Genomic DNA, 21,990 nt, shown 5'->3' with positions numbered 1-21,990 from the left:
TGCAATCTTTATGAAAACTTATATGACATTTCTTACATCCTGACTTCAGTCACTCACATCTGTTTCCTTCTGCAGTCACAGTTTCAAGACCTACTGATGCCAGCACCAAAGTTTGGAAAGTCTCACCTGTCCCACTCCTCGCTCTTCATCCCCACCTTCATGCCAGAGTGGAACTATTCTCTCCTCACCTACTTAGGAGGCCATGCAACTCCTGTGAGCTTACGAAGCTCAGTGAGCTGATCCATGTTAAAAATAGCCATTTCTTTTTGTCTGCTCTGTTTAACCCAGATCAAGTCTCAGATCGGATTTCCCATGGAGCAGTGGTGTAACTTCAAGCTGCAAACGGGCTTCAACACAAGGCCAACCAATTGTAGAACTGCAGCCTCCTTGAGCTTGCAAGGGCTGAATTCCTTCTCAGCACTGAAAAGGACTGGCAAGGTGACAAAGTCAGTCTCATTACTGCATATGAAATACTAATTTTTTCATACTATTAAAGGCAGATATCTATTTATTAAGATATGAGATGCAGTGTGTAGCTATAGACAGAAATCAAAACTAATTCCATCTGCCCTCCCCCCACCAAACCCCTACAAAATCTTGGAATCAATTTCCAGTTCTGCCTATTATTCAAACATTATACAGCCCTTTCCATACTAAGTACAGTTGGACAAATACTTTCTTCAAAAAAATAGTAAATCTGGGCATATTAAAACATCAAGAAAAAGTCTTATCCTTACCTAGCAGTTCCTAAAACAGTGATTTCCAAATAATGTATAGGAACATATCTCAGAGTAATCTATTTCATGAAGCCATAGAAATGAACTATTAATATCAAACTTACTTCTATAAAAAGCATTTACCCAAAAAAACCAATTCCTCAGAGGGCCCATGCCAGCATTCTGGATGGCTACTGCTTCATCCATCTACACAGACTATTTCCACAGGTATGCTTCTGTTGACATGAGGCCAACAGCTATATTTGGCTGTCCTCTCCAGTGTGATGCTTTTATCCAATACTTTGAATTACTTGCTCCTACCAGAGCCAACCCAGGTTAACTCCAGGGCCCTTCCATGCCTGATTCCTTTGTGGTTCCAGCAGATGCAATAAGGAGTTGGAGACAGTTAGTGCTTCTCCTACATACCCCTCTGGGAACTCCCCCACAACAAAAATTATAAATGAACATGAAATCATTCACTGGGATATAAAAGCAAGCTTTAAATGCTCAAAGATCAGGCCAAGTCAGTATTACTGTTATTACAATAAACCTCCAACATTAAGCAATTTCAAACATCAGTTCTTCTTCCAAAATTTTTCAATGTAGAGACAAGATTGGCACATATCTGAGAGAAATTACTCAGTTACTAGGCAATTTATTACTGCTTACTGTTCCATGTGTATCAAATCCTGTTTAACAGCAGCCCAGTTTTTCTTCCATTTGGAAGCTTTTGTAACTAATTATTACTAAGCCAAACTGATTTCAACTGGCAGTTAAAAAATTAATAGTCCAACTGAACTTTATATTAAATTACTTTTTATAAGAAAAAAAAAGTGAGGCTGCTTAGTAAATAAATATAACATACTTAAATTAACTACAGAAGGAGAAATTAAACTCAAGCACATTCAGATCAATGGCAGTAAATTTATCAGCTAATTCTTAAACTGAGCCACAGCATTTCAAAGACTACAAAGAACTGAATTCAAACTACTTATATTTAACAATATGATGATTTCAGAGCAGACAGTAGAAATGGAACAGTACAAACCTCCTACACATTTGCCAACTCACATACTTCATTATTACAATCTAGTCATACAAGCAAAAAACCTACCTGAATTTTAATCAATACATCAGTTGGTTCATCACTATCTTGAAGAACTGTTTCTTGCCTCTGAGCAGAGTGAGCATATAGCTCATTTTTCCCTGATATAAATTTCGATCATAATGTGAAGACGTGGTCCAGAATTTCTTTAGCTTAAAAGAAACCTATTATTGATTCAGATATTGAGGAAAAGCTACAAAAGCCTTTTCCTAATCAAATTTAAAACATCAAATAGTGGACACACTAAAACAGATACTTTACTGTATTAACCAGTCTCAGATGAGCAGAGGGAACCAAGTCATCAGGCTAGCTATAAGGGACTGAACAAAACTCATTAACAACCTTGTCCAAGACTTTAAAAGCTATATAATGCATAAAGGAACCAAGGGAATAAGAAAAGTACTTTATACACAATTTGTTTCAAATGAGGGCCCATACTCTTCTCAGAGCTAACCCAGCCATCTGCCTTTGCAAAGCAATCCTACTCCCTCTTATTTCTCTCTCACACACAAAAGAAAAAATAGTAAAATTAATCAAACCAATCTCACACCAAAAAGACTTTCATCAAGAAAGTAGATCATTCAGCAGAAGAGGCAGGCCTGAAATCAGTTAGAAAAATTATAGTTTCTTTAGTAGTTTAAGCTAGCATAATTGAAAATCAAAGGGATGATCCAGGTTTTTCCTGGGCTACTGGCTGAGCACTTCCAAAGCTTCTCATGTGATAGGACCACTGCAGAAGAAAAGGAATCCACATGTTCATTCAAAGAAGAGCTCCTCTTTGTTCTGTTCATTTGAGGCTAGATTAGTGAACAAAACTGACTCCATGCAGTGTTACCATGACTGCAGATGACAAAAGTGAAAGTGGGTGAAGTCAATCACAAAACCACCTCAGACCAGGCTGTGTTGTGGGAAATACATCACTGAGAACAGCTAAATTTGAATACAATTATGCACTCTCATAAGTTTTTGCCAGGAATCATTTTGATTTAAAAATATTAAGTAAGTTAGGGTTCAGCTGGAACTTCATTTTGTAAACTTTTTAATGTTTCTTTTCTAAAACTTCCTAAAACCAAAGGTAATTTTAAGAGTTTCTGCTTCAATCAATTTTTAACCTAGAGAAATCAGCTACATCTGACTTAAAGCAGAACTTAGTTGCTGAAAGTGTATTTTCCCAGACTATTTGGTCAGTCATGACCTCAAACAAACCCAATCTATTTTTTATAGTTTGGAATCCTCAAGGATCAGTAGTACTTCCTTTGCTAGGTTTGGAAAAGTAAAGGAGAATTTGCATCAAGAAGCTAACAAGTCCCTTGCAAATAACACCAAGATATTATCTACTAAAATTTTAGCACAACCCTGCTGATGACCTAATTTCTTTGTGACTTAGAATACTCCTCCTCTTCTAATATACATTAAGAGTTTCCACAGGCACAATTGCCATGGGTGAAGTGTTCTAAATTAGGATAGTAAATCAACTTTTTTTGCTAATGGTTAAACATTTGTTTAGGCCATCACTGACCACTCTGACGAATTTATGTCAACATCAAAATTCCATTTAAAACATATTAATAAAAAATATATTAAAGAACACATTAGATTCTTAGAACTTTTCAGTATCATAATTTTCTTTAACATAGTCTAGGCAAGACACAGGGTTTTCAGAAGAGTCTGTGAGATTCACAGTTGAACCAGTTTAACTGGTTAAGAGCAGATACTTTAAAGAAAGACCTTGAAGGCCTGAAATTTATCACCAGGGACTACTGAGTACTCAGTACTTCTCTTTGTCCCCCAGACTTCTTAATTACTTTATCCAAAGACAATTGTATTGAAAAATAAATAAGACTGTGGAGCAATCACCAGAATCCAGATCACATTCTCTCACCTGTGCTGTTCCAACCAACCAGCTACAAAGTAGTACACACAAATATACCTACACAGCCTAAGGCACTGAGGTCAAAATTGCAAGGATGTGTGGAGGTTTTTTGTTCACTGTCCTAAAAGGTTTCTTGGAGCTTGGAGTTGGGGGAAGGAGTTGTAACACCTCGAGAGAGTGAATTTGTTTTTTTCTTTTAAATGAGGTAGTTGAAGTCCACACCAGCAACTTCCCTTAAAGAGCATTCAACAGCAGGAACTGAGGCAGGAAAGTAAGAAACAGTACAACTACAGTGATAACTCCTTGATATATGCCCCACTTTGAGGCAGCATGAGTTCCTCAGCCTGCCACTCCATCTCCAGGTTGCCAGGAATACAGCTGAAACATTTCATAGCCTCTGGTGGGCCAGCCCTTCACAAGTCTCTGCGGTTCCTTTCTGAAGCCATGTGCACTTCGGGCTTCTACAATGAATAGGACTTCAACAATTTAGTTGTTCACAATGTGAAAAAGTAATTTAATCTGTTTATTTTTAGCTTGCTGCTTAAACAAAAGGCATGACATTTCCTTGAGTTTGTATTGAAAAGATGCCATGTTCTCTACCCTTTCTTTTCATGGTTTCATACACCCATTTGTCTTTTTCTGACTTCTAGGAAACTCAATCTATTTTGCCCCTCCTCATATAAAACCTTTTTCATTTCTCTTGGCATCACTGCTTTCCTTTGTAAACTGGGATCATCAAAATTTTTCTTAATTCTTGAGGATAATTCTGAGATTCACACTGAAAATTCTAATCCCAGTTTTATCAGAGCTTTGCAGTTTGACACCAGGGATGCACATTGTGTTAGAAGGAAATTACTCACTTGGCATTTTGCTTGTCCTACTTGTTTCTTCTTTTCATTTCAGAAATGACAGAAGGAGATTTGTAGGGAATTCAAGCTAAACATAAAAATGAGATATCCAACAAACTGGAAGTGATAAAAAAGCTTTTTAGGTTCTTACTTTCTAATAATATAAAGTCAAAACATACTCAGACATATAAGGAGAAAACAATGACTAAGTAACTTAAAAAGAATTTACATTGCAACCCAACTCATCTTCACCAGCTGCCCATGTAAAGCAAACAAGGGCATATTCCAAAGACATGTGTTAAATGAATGTAACACCAAACCTTTGAACAGGAAATATTTGGATGCACACCATAGGCCACACTGTTGGGAGCAAAAGTGATACTGAAGGTATTTCCACAAGTGTGGAAACCCCAACACAGCAAAGCACTAAGCACCAAGACCAGTGACATCACCAGTTATGACAGGCTATAATCTGCTAAGACTATAAGCCAACAGACACCCCAACAACCTCAATTAAAAAAAAAAAAAAAAGAAAGAAAATTGCAGCTTTGAAGAAACTTCAGTAGCATCTCTGCTGCCGCACAAAACATTCAATGACTACACCTGAGATGTTCCCCAACTGTCTGAAGACAAGTCCACATCCAGATGCATGCTCTGAATGAGCACTGACACAGTAAGCTCAAGCTAAGTGAACTCAGTATGGCCCTAGCACAGGGTGGGACAAGTCACACCTGCTCCAAGTGCCACCAGACATCTGGGAAAGCTTTGCAGTGACCATGTATCACTTATGGAATAGATCAGCCAGGACAGGATCAAAAAAAAAATTGCTCAAACAAATCCCAGAGAAATGTATACATAGATATTAGGTCATAGAGCATTTTACACTCTAACCCCACAACCCCCAATATCAGTAAAGACAAAATGTTCCTGAAGGAACAACTTCTTGTTTTTTCTCTTTCAGAAGGCGGATTGAACAAGGAAAAGTCTAAATTTTGCCTCTTTCTTTTAAATATTCAACATCAGATAAACTCTCTGCCTGTTTCTGCCCAACTGATTTTAATCAGATTTAGTAACCTGGACTAAAAAAGAGAAATCCTATGATTACCTCAAAATACTTAAATCATGAGCAGGACTATAATGCCTGCAAAATATGGCACAAGGGAAGTATTACGCTTAGTCTTGGAACTTGGGAATTTCAATGAACAAGATCCCTCATTAGAATCAAATGGGGACAGATGTACTTACATGTGGGTGGGCATGGGTGGACATCAGCCCCTCCAACCTCTCTAATGAGCAATTTCCTCAGATTCAAAGAAAAATTTCATAAAAAGTTAAAGAGAAATGGCAACTTGCCTCCTATTACCACTGGCCTAACTGCTTGGGCTGCTGGTTCTATAAAAAAGGTTTTTTTCAAAGAAAATTATTGTTAAAAGCATTTGGCTGAAAGTGAAGAGCTATTGAAAAGTACATTCAAACTGGCAGCTTGCTCTTAAAATTCCCCCCACCACTTTTATAAGTATCGTTTTGCTTGTGGCTTTTAACAGCTGTTCACACACGTCTAAGCTAGATGTGAACTTTTATTTTCCCAAAACTAAATGGGAAGCTTTAAACAGCATTTGATTTAATTTTTTTTTAATTAAAAGTGGAGGTTAAAAGGACTGTGGAAATGGATGATGCAGCTGTGCTGATGCTAGGGAAAAGAATTCCAGAACAAGAAGTGAGGTAGAGTAAACACAAAAAATAAGTTTCCCTACACTAAGTGCACAGCACACTCAAGTGATTTTATTAGCTAAAGAGATGTTAACTCTATGTTTCTTCAGAAACTTTGCAAAATTAAACAAAATTGTATTTTTCAAATATAATAGAATTGTGATGTCTACTACACTTTTCCCATGGACCAATCCTAAAATTCACAGCTTCCAATGTTATTCACAAATTCATTTAGAAACTCAAAAAACTCACACACTCAAGTCAGAACTAGCTCATTTATATTGCCATATATTTACTGGTTTGGTTATCAAAAGAATTGACCTTCTCCTACATTTAGATGTCCTCTTGGAAGAATTAAACATTTAATCACATTTGCAATGCTACTGAGAGACTGAAAGATGAAAGCAGGCATTCCTAGAGGAACTTTTTAAAGTACCAAAGCAACTACTGGAAAACTAGGCAATGGTTTAATCCCATTTGAAAACCCCACCAGACAGTAATCTACATTTTTAAGCACCAGCATACTCACAAAAATTCTGCTTTCTTGGCCTAATTAATTAATACGCAGCACCAAATACTAAATTCTAACAAAAAACCCACAAAAATAAAAATACTACAGCTTATTTCTACTTGTACGTGTTAAGTACAAAAGTACACTATGACAATATAACAATTTTGGATATCAACACATATTTAAAGGTCCATTCTACTAAAGTTCTTACAAAAACATAAAAGCAGCTGTAAGGCAGAAAATGCATAGGATTATGAAGGAAATGCCACATTAATTCATGTGGATTATGTACCCTGTAGACTGTAACAGTTCCAAAAGAAATCTTCTTCAGTACACTAGTAGAGCTACTACTTAAACCGAAAGAATTTAGTAGTTCATCCATCAAGTTTATTCAAAGAAGCTGTTACATACAACTTCTATAAGTTGTCTAATAGAGTAAAAAAGTATGCAAAGTAAGCCACATGTCTCAAAACGTAACTAGTGAAAAAGAAAACAAAAGGAAAAAGAAAAAGATAAAGAAAAGGAGAAGGAGAGGAGAGAAGGAGAGAGAAGGGGAGAGAAGGGGAGAGAAGGGGAGAGAAGGGGAAGGAGAGAAGGAGAAGGAGAGAAGGAGAAGGAGAGAAGGAGAAGGAGAGAAGGAGAAGGAGAGAAGGAGAAGGAGAGAAGGAGAAGGAGAGAAGGAGAAGGAGAGAAGGAGAAGGAGAGAAGGAGAAGGAGAGAAGGAGAAGGAGAGAAGGAGAAGGAGAGAAGGAGAAGGAGAGAAGGAGAAGGAGAGAAGGAGAAGGAGAGAAGGAGAAGGAGAGAAGGAGAAGGAGAGAAGGAGAAGGAGAGAAGGAGAAGGAGAGAAGGAGAAGGAGAGAAGGAGAAGGAGAGAAGGAGAAGGAGAGAAGGAGAAGGAGAGAAAAAGAAAAAAGAACCAAAAGCCTGGTATATTGGGCTGATGAAGCAACACTTCCTGGTCATCTGTGGATGAAAAGAAAATGGACAACATTGAGAAAATTGCCTTTGCACCAAGTACAAGGGACAAGGTGTAAAGAATATGAAGATGAAAAAGTGGAAGAAGAGAGACAAGTAATCCCGCCTGGACAGTAGAGTCTAACAGAGAGAGGCAGATGGAAAATTACAGTGATGCAGTCATTTGCTTGCCTCCCTCGTCCACCCATGTACAAGAGGCTCACTATAAATATGAAATTCTGAGCTAATCAAAAACAGAAATCTAGAACATACTAGTCAGGTCCAAGAAAAAATATTGTGACCTGGATCCCTTTCTTGGTTTCCTCTGGGACAACAGCCTCTGGGATATTGTCTTTGATGATATGAAGCCTTGATTTCTGTTGGCTTACTTCCTTGCTAAATCCAGGGCACAAATCAAGTCAAACAAATGAAACCCCAGTCCCAGGTGAAACATTTTATGCAGGTGCATAAAAATTACATTTGTGCACTTTAACAAATCAAAAGCAGAAAATAAAAATTCACCACCGGTAAACACAATATATAGCAAATACAGCATTAATGTTTCTGACCCTTCTATTAAAAAAAAAAAAAAAGTGCTTTAAGAACTGACATTAATATACTGGACACCACTTGCAAATAAAATGATTCAGAGTGCACTAATTCATGTGTTGTATTAGACAAAGCAGAAAGGAAACTTAATTTCCAGAACTATGAAATTATTATAAGTCACTTTATGTTTTATTTCCTAATAGTACTGTCCTCAGTACTATAAAAAAACCTAATTATAAGAGTATCACTCAATGGAAAGACAGAAGGAACTGTCAATGACCATATACATTTTGCTGAAATATAGTTTCTTAATATCCCACAAGTGAGCTGGAGAAAAAACTGGCCAAGCAACTTCAGAAATGGATACACACTACCAATATGACAGAGATTCACCCATGCTATAAAATGCTCCAAAATGGATGGCATAGAGATAGAAAATGCCTTGCTACTACAAGACATTTCTTTGTCCAAAGGATATCAGATATCCTTTCTTTTCCCTACTGTCAGTTAGTATAAGCCTAAATGTATGAGAAGGTAGCTCCCAAAAGGTACACAGAAATTTTCCTGTCCTGAGAATTCTCGGCTGGAAGTGTTCCCTTCAGATTAATGAAGCAAGAGGTAGAGAACAAAATATTATGACCTGTGCTGTGCAGACCAAGCCTGATTATGCAACAAGGCTTGTGGCTAAAATCTCTGAAACAAATCTAGGTCATGCTGATGTCAAAACCCAAACACCACCACTGACAATGGAACTAGACACTCAGTTTTAAACTTTTGATTTTTCAGTTCCCCCTCAAAGCAGATCAGATCTTAAAGCTTACACTCACATATCTGTCAATATGACAAAAAGAGTAGGGTACTATTCCATGTAAACATCACAATTAAAATAATCTTTCTATGATCGCTTATTTCAAATTTAAGAGATAAGGGGAGTTAACAGTTGTTTCGGTGACTGTGAAAGACTGTAAGTATGCTTCAATTTTACAGAAACAATGAACAAGATATTTTTCTGTCCAGTTTGCTCTCCAGTGTCCTGCTTCATTAGTTCATTGCCATGCTGTAAGCTGAAAAATATGAAGGAAACTGAAGTCTTGTTTCGGTGCTTTTGAAGGCAATAAGACTGCTTGAAACAAGTGAGGGTAAGTGTATATGGTGGGATTGTGACGTTGCTATAGAACTCTTTCATGAATAGTAATTACTCTGCAAGTGTGTAAAGCAGACAGGCCCAGTTGCATAAGGCTCAATGCAAGTTTTATGAACTGCAGAAAAGCATGATTAGTATGGGGGGAAAAACATGGTTCACACTTTTATTGTAAAGAACATGAAAATCACAGAGAAACTGCCAGAACAGATGTTCATAAATTGGGCCCTTAATCTGCAGCACTTTCCAGGTTTTAAGCTATATCCACTGGTCTGTAGAACATATTCCTCTCTTTTTAATATAATTCTTCTGTTTAGTTTTTTTAATAAATAAGTTTATGACTTTAGTAGTGTTGCCAGCTGTTCAATTTTGATTTATTGTCAGAGTCTGCTTTAATATATAGTGGCTTTTGTGGCTTACCCATATAGATTACATTTTAAGCTTCAAGATATCACTATAAAGCAGCTGGAAAAAGTGCTGGCTGTGCTCAGAAACCAGCATTATTGCCCTAGTGATCAACCACTGAAACATGCAACTAGACCAGTAACCATTCTCTAATAAACTTTTGTATACACCATCCCAAAATAAAACTGCAATACTTACAGTGTAAAATCAGGTCATCTTAACACATGTACTTTAAGAAGTCAGCCCAATAAAATTGCTAAATTATTAATTAGGCAGTATATTAGCTAGCCTATTAGTAGAGATCTCTACAATGACTGCTCTTTATTCTTTCCTTATATTGTTTCCTTTACTTCTACTGTGCAGCTTGAGACAACTTAAGAAATAAAAGATTTTAGAGCTGCTTTATGGAGTGCTTTCTAAAAATTTTTCTTAAAGCAGTACTGAATATTACTGGGAAAGAACTGTCAGTACTCTTCACACTGAGCCATTTTCAACCTCACAGAATTACAACACAACCAGGCCAAGCTTCTTTTCTCCAACATCTGCAAGTACACAGGGTAATGTTATTAAACTAAACTACCACAACAGTATACTTAGAATTAAACAATGAACTAAATTCAAAAACTCTGGAAATTCTCTACAGTTGAACTAGTTCAGAACTATCAGTCAGAAGGACTAGGGCTCATATACTACACTGAAAATTACTTTTTCTGCTCAAAAAACTAACTTTCTAAAAAAAATTCCAATCAAGAGAACCAAACAGTTTGGTTCAGAAAGATCAGTATGGTGCCTTGTGAGAGGGATTTTTTTGCTTGTCTTACACTGCTATTTTCTCCCAAGTTTAGATTTGTCAGTAGGACAGTATCCATGGTGCACTACTCTCACAAAGTCCTATCATACCTAAGGGGAAGGCCTACCTACATCATGGAAGATATAATGGGAAAAATAAAAACTAAACCAGCCTTTCTACCCATAGCATCAGGAACAAAGTCTGTAGGAGAATGAGGAGAAGCATAAAGATACACATCCCATGAGACATCACAGTGGCATCTCCAAAACAAAACATATCAAGCTCCTGTAAATGTATGAAGTAAGTTTTAGGAACTCTGTCCTATCAAAGTATCAAAGGTGTGCTATCTGTACAAATCTTGGTTTTTCCAGCCTTCATGTTAAATTATCTACCACAAAAAAAAAAAAAAAGCTTGGTTATAAAATCCACCAATTTAAAGTTGTCCTCAATACACGTCATGATTATACCCCTGGATTTTTCCAAAGCAAGCCATTCCCAAGGCATTTTACTGTTCTGTGTGTTCCATTCAACTATTTAGGCCATAGCTTTTTTTTAATTACTTTTTGTTTAGCACATGAAACAAAAAGCAATAGTCCTGATGGCAGTTTTTAAATGGTATGACCTAGGTATGACTGAGTTCTCCAGTCAAAGTCAGAATGAGTTAATGTTACTCCTCTTTCTGTACACATACTTCAAAACTTTAATGAATTCTACCATCTGTAGCTTTCTACATACTAATATTAAACCAGTATGATATATTCCTCTTATGACATATAATTAGGTAAAAAATATTGGACAATATTTACAACCAAAGAAAACCCTCATAGTATACAGATTAAAAAAGGTAATCCAGAAGAATATTATAAACTAGAGGCTAACATGAAAACACCAGAGTAAACTTGGAGTAGCTCACTAAATGTGCTCTAAATTTACACCCACATAAACAACAAAAATTTTTATCTTAAGTACTACTTCTGAAAAAAACTAGAGTTACAAAAACAAAAATATGTCATGAAAATTTCATAGGGAACTCAGTATTTTTGAAGTAGAAACTATGTGCAATGTACATAAAGGCCTCCTCTTTTACAACCTTATTTTAAATAAATAAATTAGATTATGAATTTACCATTCATCATCACTGTACTCTACCCTCCTCAATCAACACATTTCAGTAAATCTTAATTCATTTTTAACTGAATTTAATGCAAAGTCTTAGACCTCTCCTTCGAAAACAAGCATATTTTGAAGTTATCCTCCAAACCACAATGACTGGAAGCACAGAGTGTAAATAACAACAATACTCTCTGCATTTAACCAACAGGCTTATCTCAGTGATCTGTTTGATACTGGCTTAGTAGTTACTCCCATGGTAACATCTTCACAGTCTCATATTACACACATATGAGGAATGACTTTTTTTTTTTTTCAAATACCATTTTTCCCCTCAAAAAAAACACAGTCTATGAAATACACTAAAGTAGAATGCAGAAAAAAACTGCAGCACAATTGGTACCACATCAAGACATACCTTCTCAAATAGTGGAACAATGAAGAACTCCTAAGTGCTTAATATGCTTAAAGCTCTATCAAAAAAGCCACACATTTAGCAGAGTACATATGTTCCTGTACTGAAATGGGTATCATAAACCCTCAGAAATGGAGCTGTAATTGTGGGCTAAACTTGAAATGGTACCATTAATTTCCACTTCTATTGCAAAACCCCAATAAACATGATGATGTCCTGACAATTACACAATATACATACAATGCATTCCCTGTAATTTTTCTTCTTTGTTCTTCAAACTGCATGCACATCATTCACACTATACCACAAAGAAAGTGAAGGTTATCCATTATGATTATTCCCCATATTGGCATAGACTATCCCTCATTCTCAAAACTGAACTGGAATAATAACTGCTTACTTCCAATAAAAGTCCTTTTTGTTTTGTTTTGTTTTTTCTTTTGGTAAATTAGTAGAAAAAGTTGAAGTTTTCTCTTCTGGTTAGGAATAAATTTCTCTACCACACTTTCTGCTCATAGAGTATTAAATATATTCAACTACTACATGCATTTCAGTTAAAACACTGTACAACTGTTACTACATTTGTCAGTCTGACTCTGAAACTCTGAAGCTTTAAAAAAAGATTAGTTTACTACTTATCTAGCTTTTAAATAGAAAATAATGCTACAATAGCATTTGTCTTTTTCTCCATTTTGTCCAAAATCCTAATAGTAATTCCCTATTCACACTCGAAATTTGGTTATCGTCTTCCTTCAATAATAATATATGAGAATATATTTCCACAGTAGCTAATGGAGACATTCCTACAAATCAATGCGCTGCAGTGATACAGAAATAAAAGCTTACTTCACTGTAATGATGCTTCCAGACTTCCCTCAAGTCAGGTGGTTACTTGCAGTTAATGATCTGTGACATACCACACAAGTAGTCCTAAAAAGACTTATTATCCACTGCATGTGCAACAATATTTGCTTTATGGATGGCTAAATGAATGAAGACATTCAATGTAACTGTAAAAGTAAAATCAAAAGAAAACTTACAAGTAACATGTTTTCTTTGAGTAAAAGAGCTGTGAACATTTTCCATTAATACTTAACCTTTTGCTGGAAAAGTGCAACCACATATAATGCTTGAATCCATAAAGCTCAAGAGCTGCTCAGGGTTAACACTGATTAACTACCCCCAATCAAATGTTATAACTTTTAAAAATTTCAGAGAGTTTCCCTCCACTACTGAAATTGAAATTGCATTTATGTCATGTGGCAAAGGTAGGAGCAGGACAACCAGCAAAGAAAAGAAATTCTGCCCTGTTTTAAAAACAGGTATATTTTTTTCAAACCAATAAAACAGACATGAATTTGACTGGGTTTTAAAACTATGTATATTATGCTCCACTGACTTCTATTAATATACTAATAGAAAAGAATAGCAAATTAACCTAAAATAGCTCCAATCCAACATCACAGTATCTCCCATGACTCTCAGACTGTGCAGACATTCACACATTTTCTGTTTATAATTTTTTTCATTTACTAGACTCAGCTTTTGTCCACCATATGTCCACCGTAGATTAACTATTCCCTTAGGTACAATTAAGGGCTTTCCATTTGTTGTAAGAAGACCTAAGTATGAAGGACGCAGCCAGAAAAAACATTTTTACCTAAACCAAAAACAGAAGCACATTCAGCCTGAACTATAGTTTATGCAGCATCTTTTTTTATTGGGCGTATGTCTACATTGCTAAATAAACCACAGACAAAATCCATGGAAAAAGTAAGAGATCTCTCAGCATTTCATTTGTGTATTATTATAAAAATATGATACATATACTGTTCTAACCTTTGTATTTATACACTTTACTTTTATTTGCATTTTTCAATGACATCTCTACAGATTTTTCTCAATTTAAGCATAACTGTTAGGGAATGAGAATATATTATTTACTGGTACTTCTGTAACACTGATGTTTGTTCCAACTACACTAACAACTGTCTACCAGGTCCTTGAACTTGGTTGTGGTTCTTGGTTAGTCATAGCAGGCAAAACTCAAGTGCACAAAACAAGAACCTCAAGTGCAGCCACATGATTTTACATGTAGGAAGAAGAAATCAGTTTATTCATTCTCACTAAAATAAAAAAGTGCAGCATAAGAACTGTTTATTAGTTGGAATAGTTCATGACTATTCTCACTTCCTTGTAAAAGCACTGTATGACCCTAATGAGAAAACATTTTTCCTGCAAATAGTTTGCCCAGATCTAAACTGCCCTGGTTCAAATGAATGCAAATTCATTGATTTTTACAGAACTACACCTGTTTATGTCAGGGCTCTATCTAGAACTACAAATCTCAAACTCAGACAAGTAGTACAACAGTAACATATCTTCTGTGTGCAAGTTGTGTGTATTGTTCAGCTTCAACTCTGTAATGAACCCCAGACTGCAGCAGAACACAAAGGAAAGAACAAGCTCACTACTAACTAAAGCTATCTGGGCTTAATTCAGACATTTGATAAGGATTATTATTAATTATCTTTTGAGTAGTATGAGAAAAAGGATTCACCATCAAAAACTATACTGTATACATGCTTCAATAATGGGTGCAGTACTCTAAGTCCAGAAGTCTAAAAAATTGCCTTTAACTGGGTTATTTATCAGCTTCTGTGTCCACTGCCTTCTCATCCAAGATCATTTAGTGAAGAATTCTGAAAGAAGGCTTGAAGTAAAGCATGAGCTGATTTGCAACCCTTTGCAACAGATACATTTATCACAGCAAGTCATATAAAGACTGGAGCCAGAATGGAATACATATGCACAGACGCTTGTAATCCTTCCTGCCAGGTGTCTTCCCTTCACAGACCATACAATATGGCAAGGTAAATATTACACAAAAGCAATAAACCTTCCTTTTTTTGTTCTTTATAAAGTTTTGTAAGCTCAGATCCTTTCCAAAGAACAGCACTTGAGGCTCAAGCTTTATCTACTAATCACAGTTTAGCAGACTTGTCCACATGGCAATTTAAAAGACATAATTAAATAGATCTCTTCAACATGGATGGTACCCAGCACTATTAATGTTAAGCTAAGCATGATTTAGGATCAAAATCTTGCTAGACTAATGCCTTCTCAGACAAGCAAGGTAATTTTTTCACTCAAAAATGTGTGTGCTCCTAGGTTGCTCCCACTGCTAAACTAATACAGAGCACATTGAGACATTGGATTCAAAATATAATATTATGGTGAATAAAAGATCATTTTCACCTGTGGTTTTCTCTTCCATTAATTTAAGTTTCTTGTTAAAAGTAATTTTTAATAAGGTTACCTGACCTTTGAAACAAATCCATAGGCCTGCAATTTTCTATTAATCTTACAAGCTGAGTGTTGTTGAGACAAACACTCTATATATATTTTAAAACGGGGTATCATTCTACATTTATTCAAATGAGTTGGTAAAATGACTGTAGCACAGGACAAAGTTTTCTTTTTAAGGTAGTCTCTACATGTAAGTAGTTTACCCTCCAATCCCAAGAGCATGTGTAAGACTCAGATGACCAGACCTGCTGTTGGGCATAGAGAAACTTTAGTTTGATCAGGCATAAGACTCTAAAGAACAGGGGTCTTTGCATTAGCTGCTCAACACTTGTCTTAATTACAGGTGAAGGACCTTAAAAGAGCAAGCCCATGGGAAGCAAGAACAGAAAACTGGGGGAGATTAGGAGGGACAAGAGAATGAATGCACAGCTCTCAATTTAAATAAAACAGATTATCAAAGTGAGTATCAATGAAGACATTTTCTAAATACAACACAGGAGACTAAGTATATAATGCAGCAACAGAGTTAAAAAGCAGAGCGGGCAAGACCAGCCAGATTCACATTAGTACATAGAATACCAAATGTTAATTTGTATCTCGGCTGGAAAATGTTTCTTTCTGTGCTCAGATAAGATAGGTAAAAACATTTTATGTTGTATGTAAGGGCAAGTTAAAGGGTACACTAAATGTAACCTTTAAACTTCACAATGTAACAGCATACCACTTCCTGTTCAGAGATAGCACTCCAAGATCAATTAATCATAGCTAAGACGAACAAACGGTCAACATTCTTAATTAGTGTTGATGCATTCTCCTCTGCACCCCCATCTGTCATGAAGATTGTTTATAAATCTGAGTTATTAGTCTTTATTGAGGAGTGGATCTGGTTAATATCTCTAAGAACAGAAATCATTCTTCTAGCCACTACACACTGGTACCTGATAATTCCTACCCCCTATATAAGCTACAGATAACCACCGCCCTAAGACCATCTTGGTAGCTATAAATCAAAATGAGTATAGCTCCCATGCAACCTGGGTTAATTTTTGTTTACAATATATCCACTGAAAATGCTGGTATGACACTTGAGGAGACTGCTTATAGATTAGTACAGAAGAAAATATATAAAGCTATCAAGGTAGAAAGGAAGAAAACACATCAATCATACAAAACATGATAAACCCTCTCCAATTCACACTTAATGACTAGAAGATCCATTGTGATCACTGAACTTTATCAATACCTAATTTAAGCAAAGATCCTAAGTGCACAAAACACAATTCATTCACTTTATAACTATAGTCTCATTTATACCATAGAAATCAAAGTATTTGACAGCAACACACATACAAAGTTTTTGAGTTATTGCATAGAAACTCTAAAACATAAGTTTAAATTAACAGTAAGGGTTACTCCTCAGTTAAGAGTGCAAAGCAAGTGGCACTAGCAACACAGACATAAGCACACTTCAAATATACTTGGTCTTCAATAAGAATAAAACAACACAAGTTACTAGGAAAGTCAAATTTAAGAATAAATATCAGCTGTAAAGTTCAGAATTATTAAGATCTTATGACTTAGAATTAATAGGAAACAACAGTTCTACATTAAATTTTATAATTCCTTCTGCTGTTCATCAAATGCATAGACAAAAATCTGTGGAAAAACAATTGATAATTGAATATCAGTGCAGAAAGAAGGTCTGGGCAAGATCTTGATTCAAATCAGTCTTCTACTCTCTCTGACCAAATGTGTAGGACAGGCTATGGAAGAAAAGAAAAAAGTACAGGAAGGAAAAAAGAATGAAAACTGAAACTAAGCACCTAGAAGGAACCCAGACAGCTTAAATAAAGTCCTGGTTTTACAATGGAGATATACATTCCTGAAGATCTTGCTCCCCCAATTATTTTTAAAAAATTAGTGGGCAATGAAACTCCTTCATTAAAAAAAAAAAAAAAAAAAAAAAAAAAAGAGAGAGAGAGAAGTGGGAAGCTCCAGAATTCCAGAATTTAGGTGTCAATTCATACTGCTCTACTATTTTCAAAAAAATCTCTGATGGATGAGATACCAGCAACTGATTGGAGCTTTTTAAGTAGAAATTACCTTTCCAACGTTTCATGAGTAAACCTTAACCTCTTAGAATCACAACAGGACATTTTAATAGCTTGACACCACTCTGAAGCTAATTATCATGCTTTAAACAGACACAGCAGCTTACTGCACACATGCTGCTAATCTATTGCAATATTGCACAATAAACCAGAACAGTGAAAACAAGCACTGATTCATTAAAATCAGTTCAGAACAATTTCTTCAATTTTTATGGAATACTAGAGAAATCCCCGCAAACTTAACATTTAACAAAATGACTACAAATTGATACTAGAAACCACTAATAAATTACCTATAAAACTACATGACTTAACAGTAGTAAACAATTATGCACCATATACTGCTATGTATCAAATAATTTGCTTTCAATGACAAAATTACCCAGGGAAATTATTTTCATTTAATAGAATTCAAATGTACAGTTTTCTGTATCATATTGTAGTAGGGAAATATTTTTTGTTTTCTTCCTAGCTATAGCTTTTTCCCTAGAGAGAATCCAGGTACATCTCCCCCAGAATGGAAAAAAATACACATGTATTTCACACAGCATTACTAAGAGAAAACAGACAAAGGACAGCCCAAGCAACTAACTTTAAGCCAAAGTTTCAAAACAGAGGCTGAGCTTCCAAATTCTTATTAAGGTATCTAAAGACTGGCCCAAAGCGTTCCAAAAGCTATGAATGAAAATAACTGCATTCTTGGCAAATTTTAAAAGCTTTTATCAGAAAAAAAGTTAAGTGTTAGAATAACTTGCCTGTGGATATTGACATTTCTAATCTTTCAGTGAGCTTACCTGGATATTTTCCTAAAAGACATGTACAGCTCAAAAAAACCAAGTAGAATCCTGAGACAGAAACCACTCACTGGAGTATTTCTTCTGAGTGATGCATGAGGTCAAGTAAGTTCATCAATTCATCAAATGGCTTTTCCTGGCTCTTAACCTATTATTGCTCTTGCATTGCATATGAGTGTTTTATCACTTACTAAGTAAAGAAGTTGAACAGACTTCTTAATAATTTGTTAGTACCAGTAGTTTTATCTCTTCATAATATGTGAGAGTCAACACCATGCTTCTATATAAACACCTTGCTTTCTATTTATGTAACAACAGAAGCCTACTATTAATTTTTTTAGAATTGGGGTGGAAGGCCTCCTAGAAATTCTTATCCTACTACAGAATTCAGAAAAGCAATGTACTTTCAAAGTCTACTTTTTATCATGCTGAAATAAAAATAAAGCAAAAACATCCCTCTGTAAACAGTGTCCCCGGCATGCTCAACATGTGCAACAGCAACAAACATCCCTAGCATCACATGAAATCAATATTTTGCTGCTTTTTTTTATACACAGCTTCTTAAGGAAAAACAAGGCAGCAAGCAGTTCTTTCAGCTGCTATTTTCATAAAATGAAAGCCCTTTCACTAGTCAGTGTCAGCATTTGTCTGAAAACTCAGCTAGGAAACCAGATTCTATTTCCAGATGCTCCCAAGGAAACATCTGATATTAAAGATTTGTGGGCATGCATATGCGAAAAAAACCCAGAAATAAAACACCTCGAAGTCAAAACCAATGTATCATTTTCTACACCTTATGTGCCACTGCAGCAAAGGAACATTGTTTTATGCTATGTTACAGTGTATCTTACCCCAACTACTTAGTAAGATTTGCAGAACTCCAGCTAGGCTGAAGTCCAAATTTAGGGCAAAATAGAAACCAATGAAAAATATTTTTCATTTGAATTTCAACAGAATCTGTATTATTGACTCTGGTCTGCTAGAGTACAACACTGTCAGTGTTACGCTTTCAGAAGTGCTATTTATATATTGTAACTCTAAGACCCTCTCTGTTTTCTTCACAGGAAATTAGTCTTTCACAATTAATGTCATAAAATGTTACAGCATCACTGTAGCAATACTACAATTAATGGTTCTGAGTGAAAGTGTTGTCTCTACATTGTTTTCAAATTATTTTAAACAATTCTAATTTTCTGGATAAGGTCCTTTTCTCAGGTTTGTTCATAACATGGTCACTGTAACACAGAAACAAATTATTTGGAAAGTGAAAAAAAAAATCAAATATTTTTTCTGTTGTTCAAATAACATCTATATATACTGCTTAAAAATTATGCATCCACTTCTACCACTTTGATTCTAAAATTTTTATCTGTTGCTTTTATCATCTTCAACAGAAAAATGGGTAAGAAAGCCAGGATCAAGATATCAGATATGCTAATAATAATGTTTGTGTAAGATTTTTTAGTTGGAAATGGAAATTAGGAAACTAAGTGATGATTATATAAAGTGACAAAAATATTGTGGTGGTCAGAAGAAAACCATTATATCATACGTGATCACAAAAAGGAGGTTAAAAAAATCCCAAAACAACACAAATCACCTCATGTGATAACATCTAACAACTACAGATAACATTAAAAAACAAGTCTGATAAGCAACTCCCAAGTATTATGCCTAATGCATAGTGTAGTTTTTTAAACACATACCAGTAGTTAATCCATCAGTCTCTTAACATATAGCACCATGAAATACACCTTTTATGACATCGAGAAATGCTCCCCAGTTCTCCATTCCAGACACATGCCATGGCTATATCCTGGGGCCCTATCAAATTCAAACATAGGCGACTGATCACCCTAGTCCTGCATGCTGCTCTCCAAGCAAAGAGGACACAGGGAGAGAGGCTGCAGGCTAGGCAAAGCATGATGCAGCAAGTCCCATAACATAACCTATCTGCCCAGAGCCATAATCCTGAAGTGTACCCAAATATGTCATCTGTACACAGCAAAAATACACAAGATAATATTTAGTTGCATTTTGCTAAATATATATACCTTATGTCATTTCTTGAATAGCAAACCACATCTAGAGTATTTCAATTAATATTTAAATATGAGTAACTTACTTTTATTTCCAACCAAGGCCACAAGTGGCTGTGTTTCTGATCCTTCATTCACTTTTTTTACCACATTATACCAGTCTTCCAAATTTTCAAAACTCTGGCCATTGGTAATATCATAAACCAAGAGAATGCCCTAAATAAAAAGGCATGTTTAAAATGTTATAGATTGTAAAAGAATTTAACATGGTAAGATTTGCATCAATCTAAATTATTATTGTCATAGAATAGAGCATTAACAAATAATGGCATCATATCTTTTGAGGCTCAGTTAAACTAATTATAAATGTCTATACTATACACATTATTACAGTATTTCTCCTCCATTTCATGTGTTCCAAATGCACGTTTCAGGAAAAAAATGGCAACACAGTCACAATTAGAGCACAATTAGTTATATCAGAACTACGACAAACTGCATAGGCTTTATGATAAACCCAAAATAGCATTACACACTAACAGGAAGATAAAAATTACACTGGAGAGAGTCTTTTATTTTAACAATTATTAGTTGCAGTTTCAATGTTCCCTTTTTTGAACAAAAAAAAAAAGGAAGTTCAATTTTACATTTCTGCACATTGTCTGTCATCTTTCTGCTGTCTTTTGGGGATAAAGGCCAGATTCTGTTCCTTCAGTGTTGTAGAAGATAAGTAAGAAGTATTGGCAAGCTTTAAATTTTCAAAAGAGAACCTAAAGACATGGTAAGCACTCAAAAAGGAGTCCCATATATTTCTGAGGTTTTGGGCCAAGCTAGAGGTGACACAAAGTGGACACTGCTGATGTTTCCTCAGCACAAATATCCAATATTATAAAGCACAGCCTATCAACAGTCCAAATGTCATCCCTGTCTCCTCCACAATTCTAAGATCAACTCTCAGATCTTATTGAGTCTTCTGCTCCTGCTTTCCACTACACCCTAATAAAGTCAGTATCTTGTAAATGGGGAATAAAGTCAGAATTGGTTTCAATCACACTTCTTCTCATGGAGTTCACACCTGTCAAAAAAACTCTACATCTGCACACTCTTTCTCATATGAAATTTTCACAAATATTCTGAAAAAACAGCATGATCCATACAAAAATAGCTGGGTCAATGACTTACTGTCAAGAGAAAAGATTTTTCAAGTTTCTTCAGGCATTTGTCAGGGCCCAGTTTTAACTGATAGTTAAAAGGAGTGCCTTAGATCATAAGGAGAGCCTTAGATCACAAAACAGAGTGTACACTTACTTAATCATTTCACATTTGGCAACAAGTTAGCATAGACAGCAAGACTACTTGAGGAGAGTTCAGATTTTATGATGACAGTGTAAAAATAATAAGATGCAATTCAATAAATACCATGACAGGTTCAAAGGAAACAATAATAAAGTCCACAATAGGAAGCATCTGGCTCTGTAGCAGGTTCCATATAATATGATCAAGGATTTGCAGCTCACAGCTGAATTTGCCAAGCTTACTTTGCAAATATCACACTGGCCTAAAACATTCCAGGTGAAATAATGCATCCATCTTTGGACACTTGAAGGTCA

At 35.5% G+C, this 21,990-nt stretch overlaps 1 protein-coding gene across 2 annotated transcripts in view; it reads right to left on the bottom strand.

The window, feature by feature from the left end:
* Positions 1 to 21,990, bottom strand: part of RAB28 (RAB28, member RAS oncogene family) — a 63,267-nt gene that overhangs the window by 21,274 nt on the left and 20,003 nt on the right. For both annotated transcript variants that reach the window (XM_053941748.1, XM_053941749.1), the window contains exon 4: positions 20,467 to 20,596. In XM_053941748.1, coding sequence (XP_053797723.1) covers positions 20,467 to 20,596 — 130 coding nt within the window. The remainder of the gene's footprint in view (positions 1 to 20,466; positions 20,597 to 21,990) is intronic.

The sequence above is a fragment of the Vidua chalybeata genome, chromosome 4 (assembly GCF_026979565.1).
Source record: "Vidua chalybeata isolate OUT-0048 chromosome 4, bVidCha1 merged haplotype, whole genome shotgun sequence".
Taxonomy (NCBI): Eukaryota; Metazoa; Chordata; class Aves; order Passeriformes; family Viduidae; genus Vidua; species Vidua chalybeata.
The sequence above is the reverse complement of the archived record's forward strand: the minus strand, read 5'-3'. Positions and strand labels throughout refer to the sequence as shown.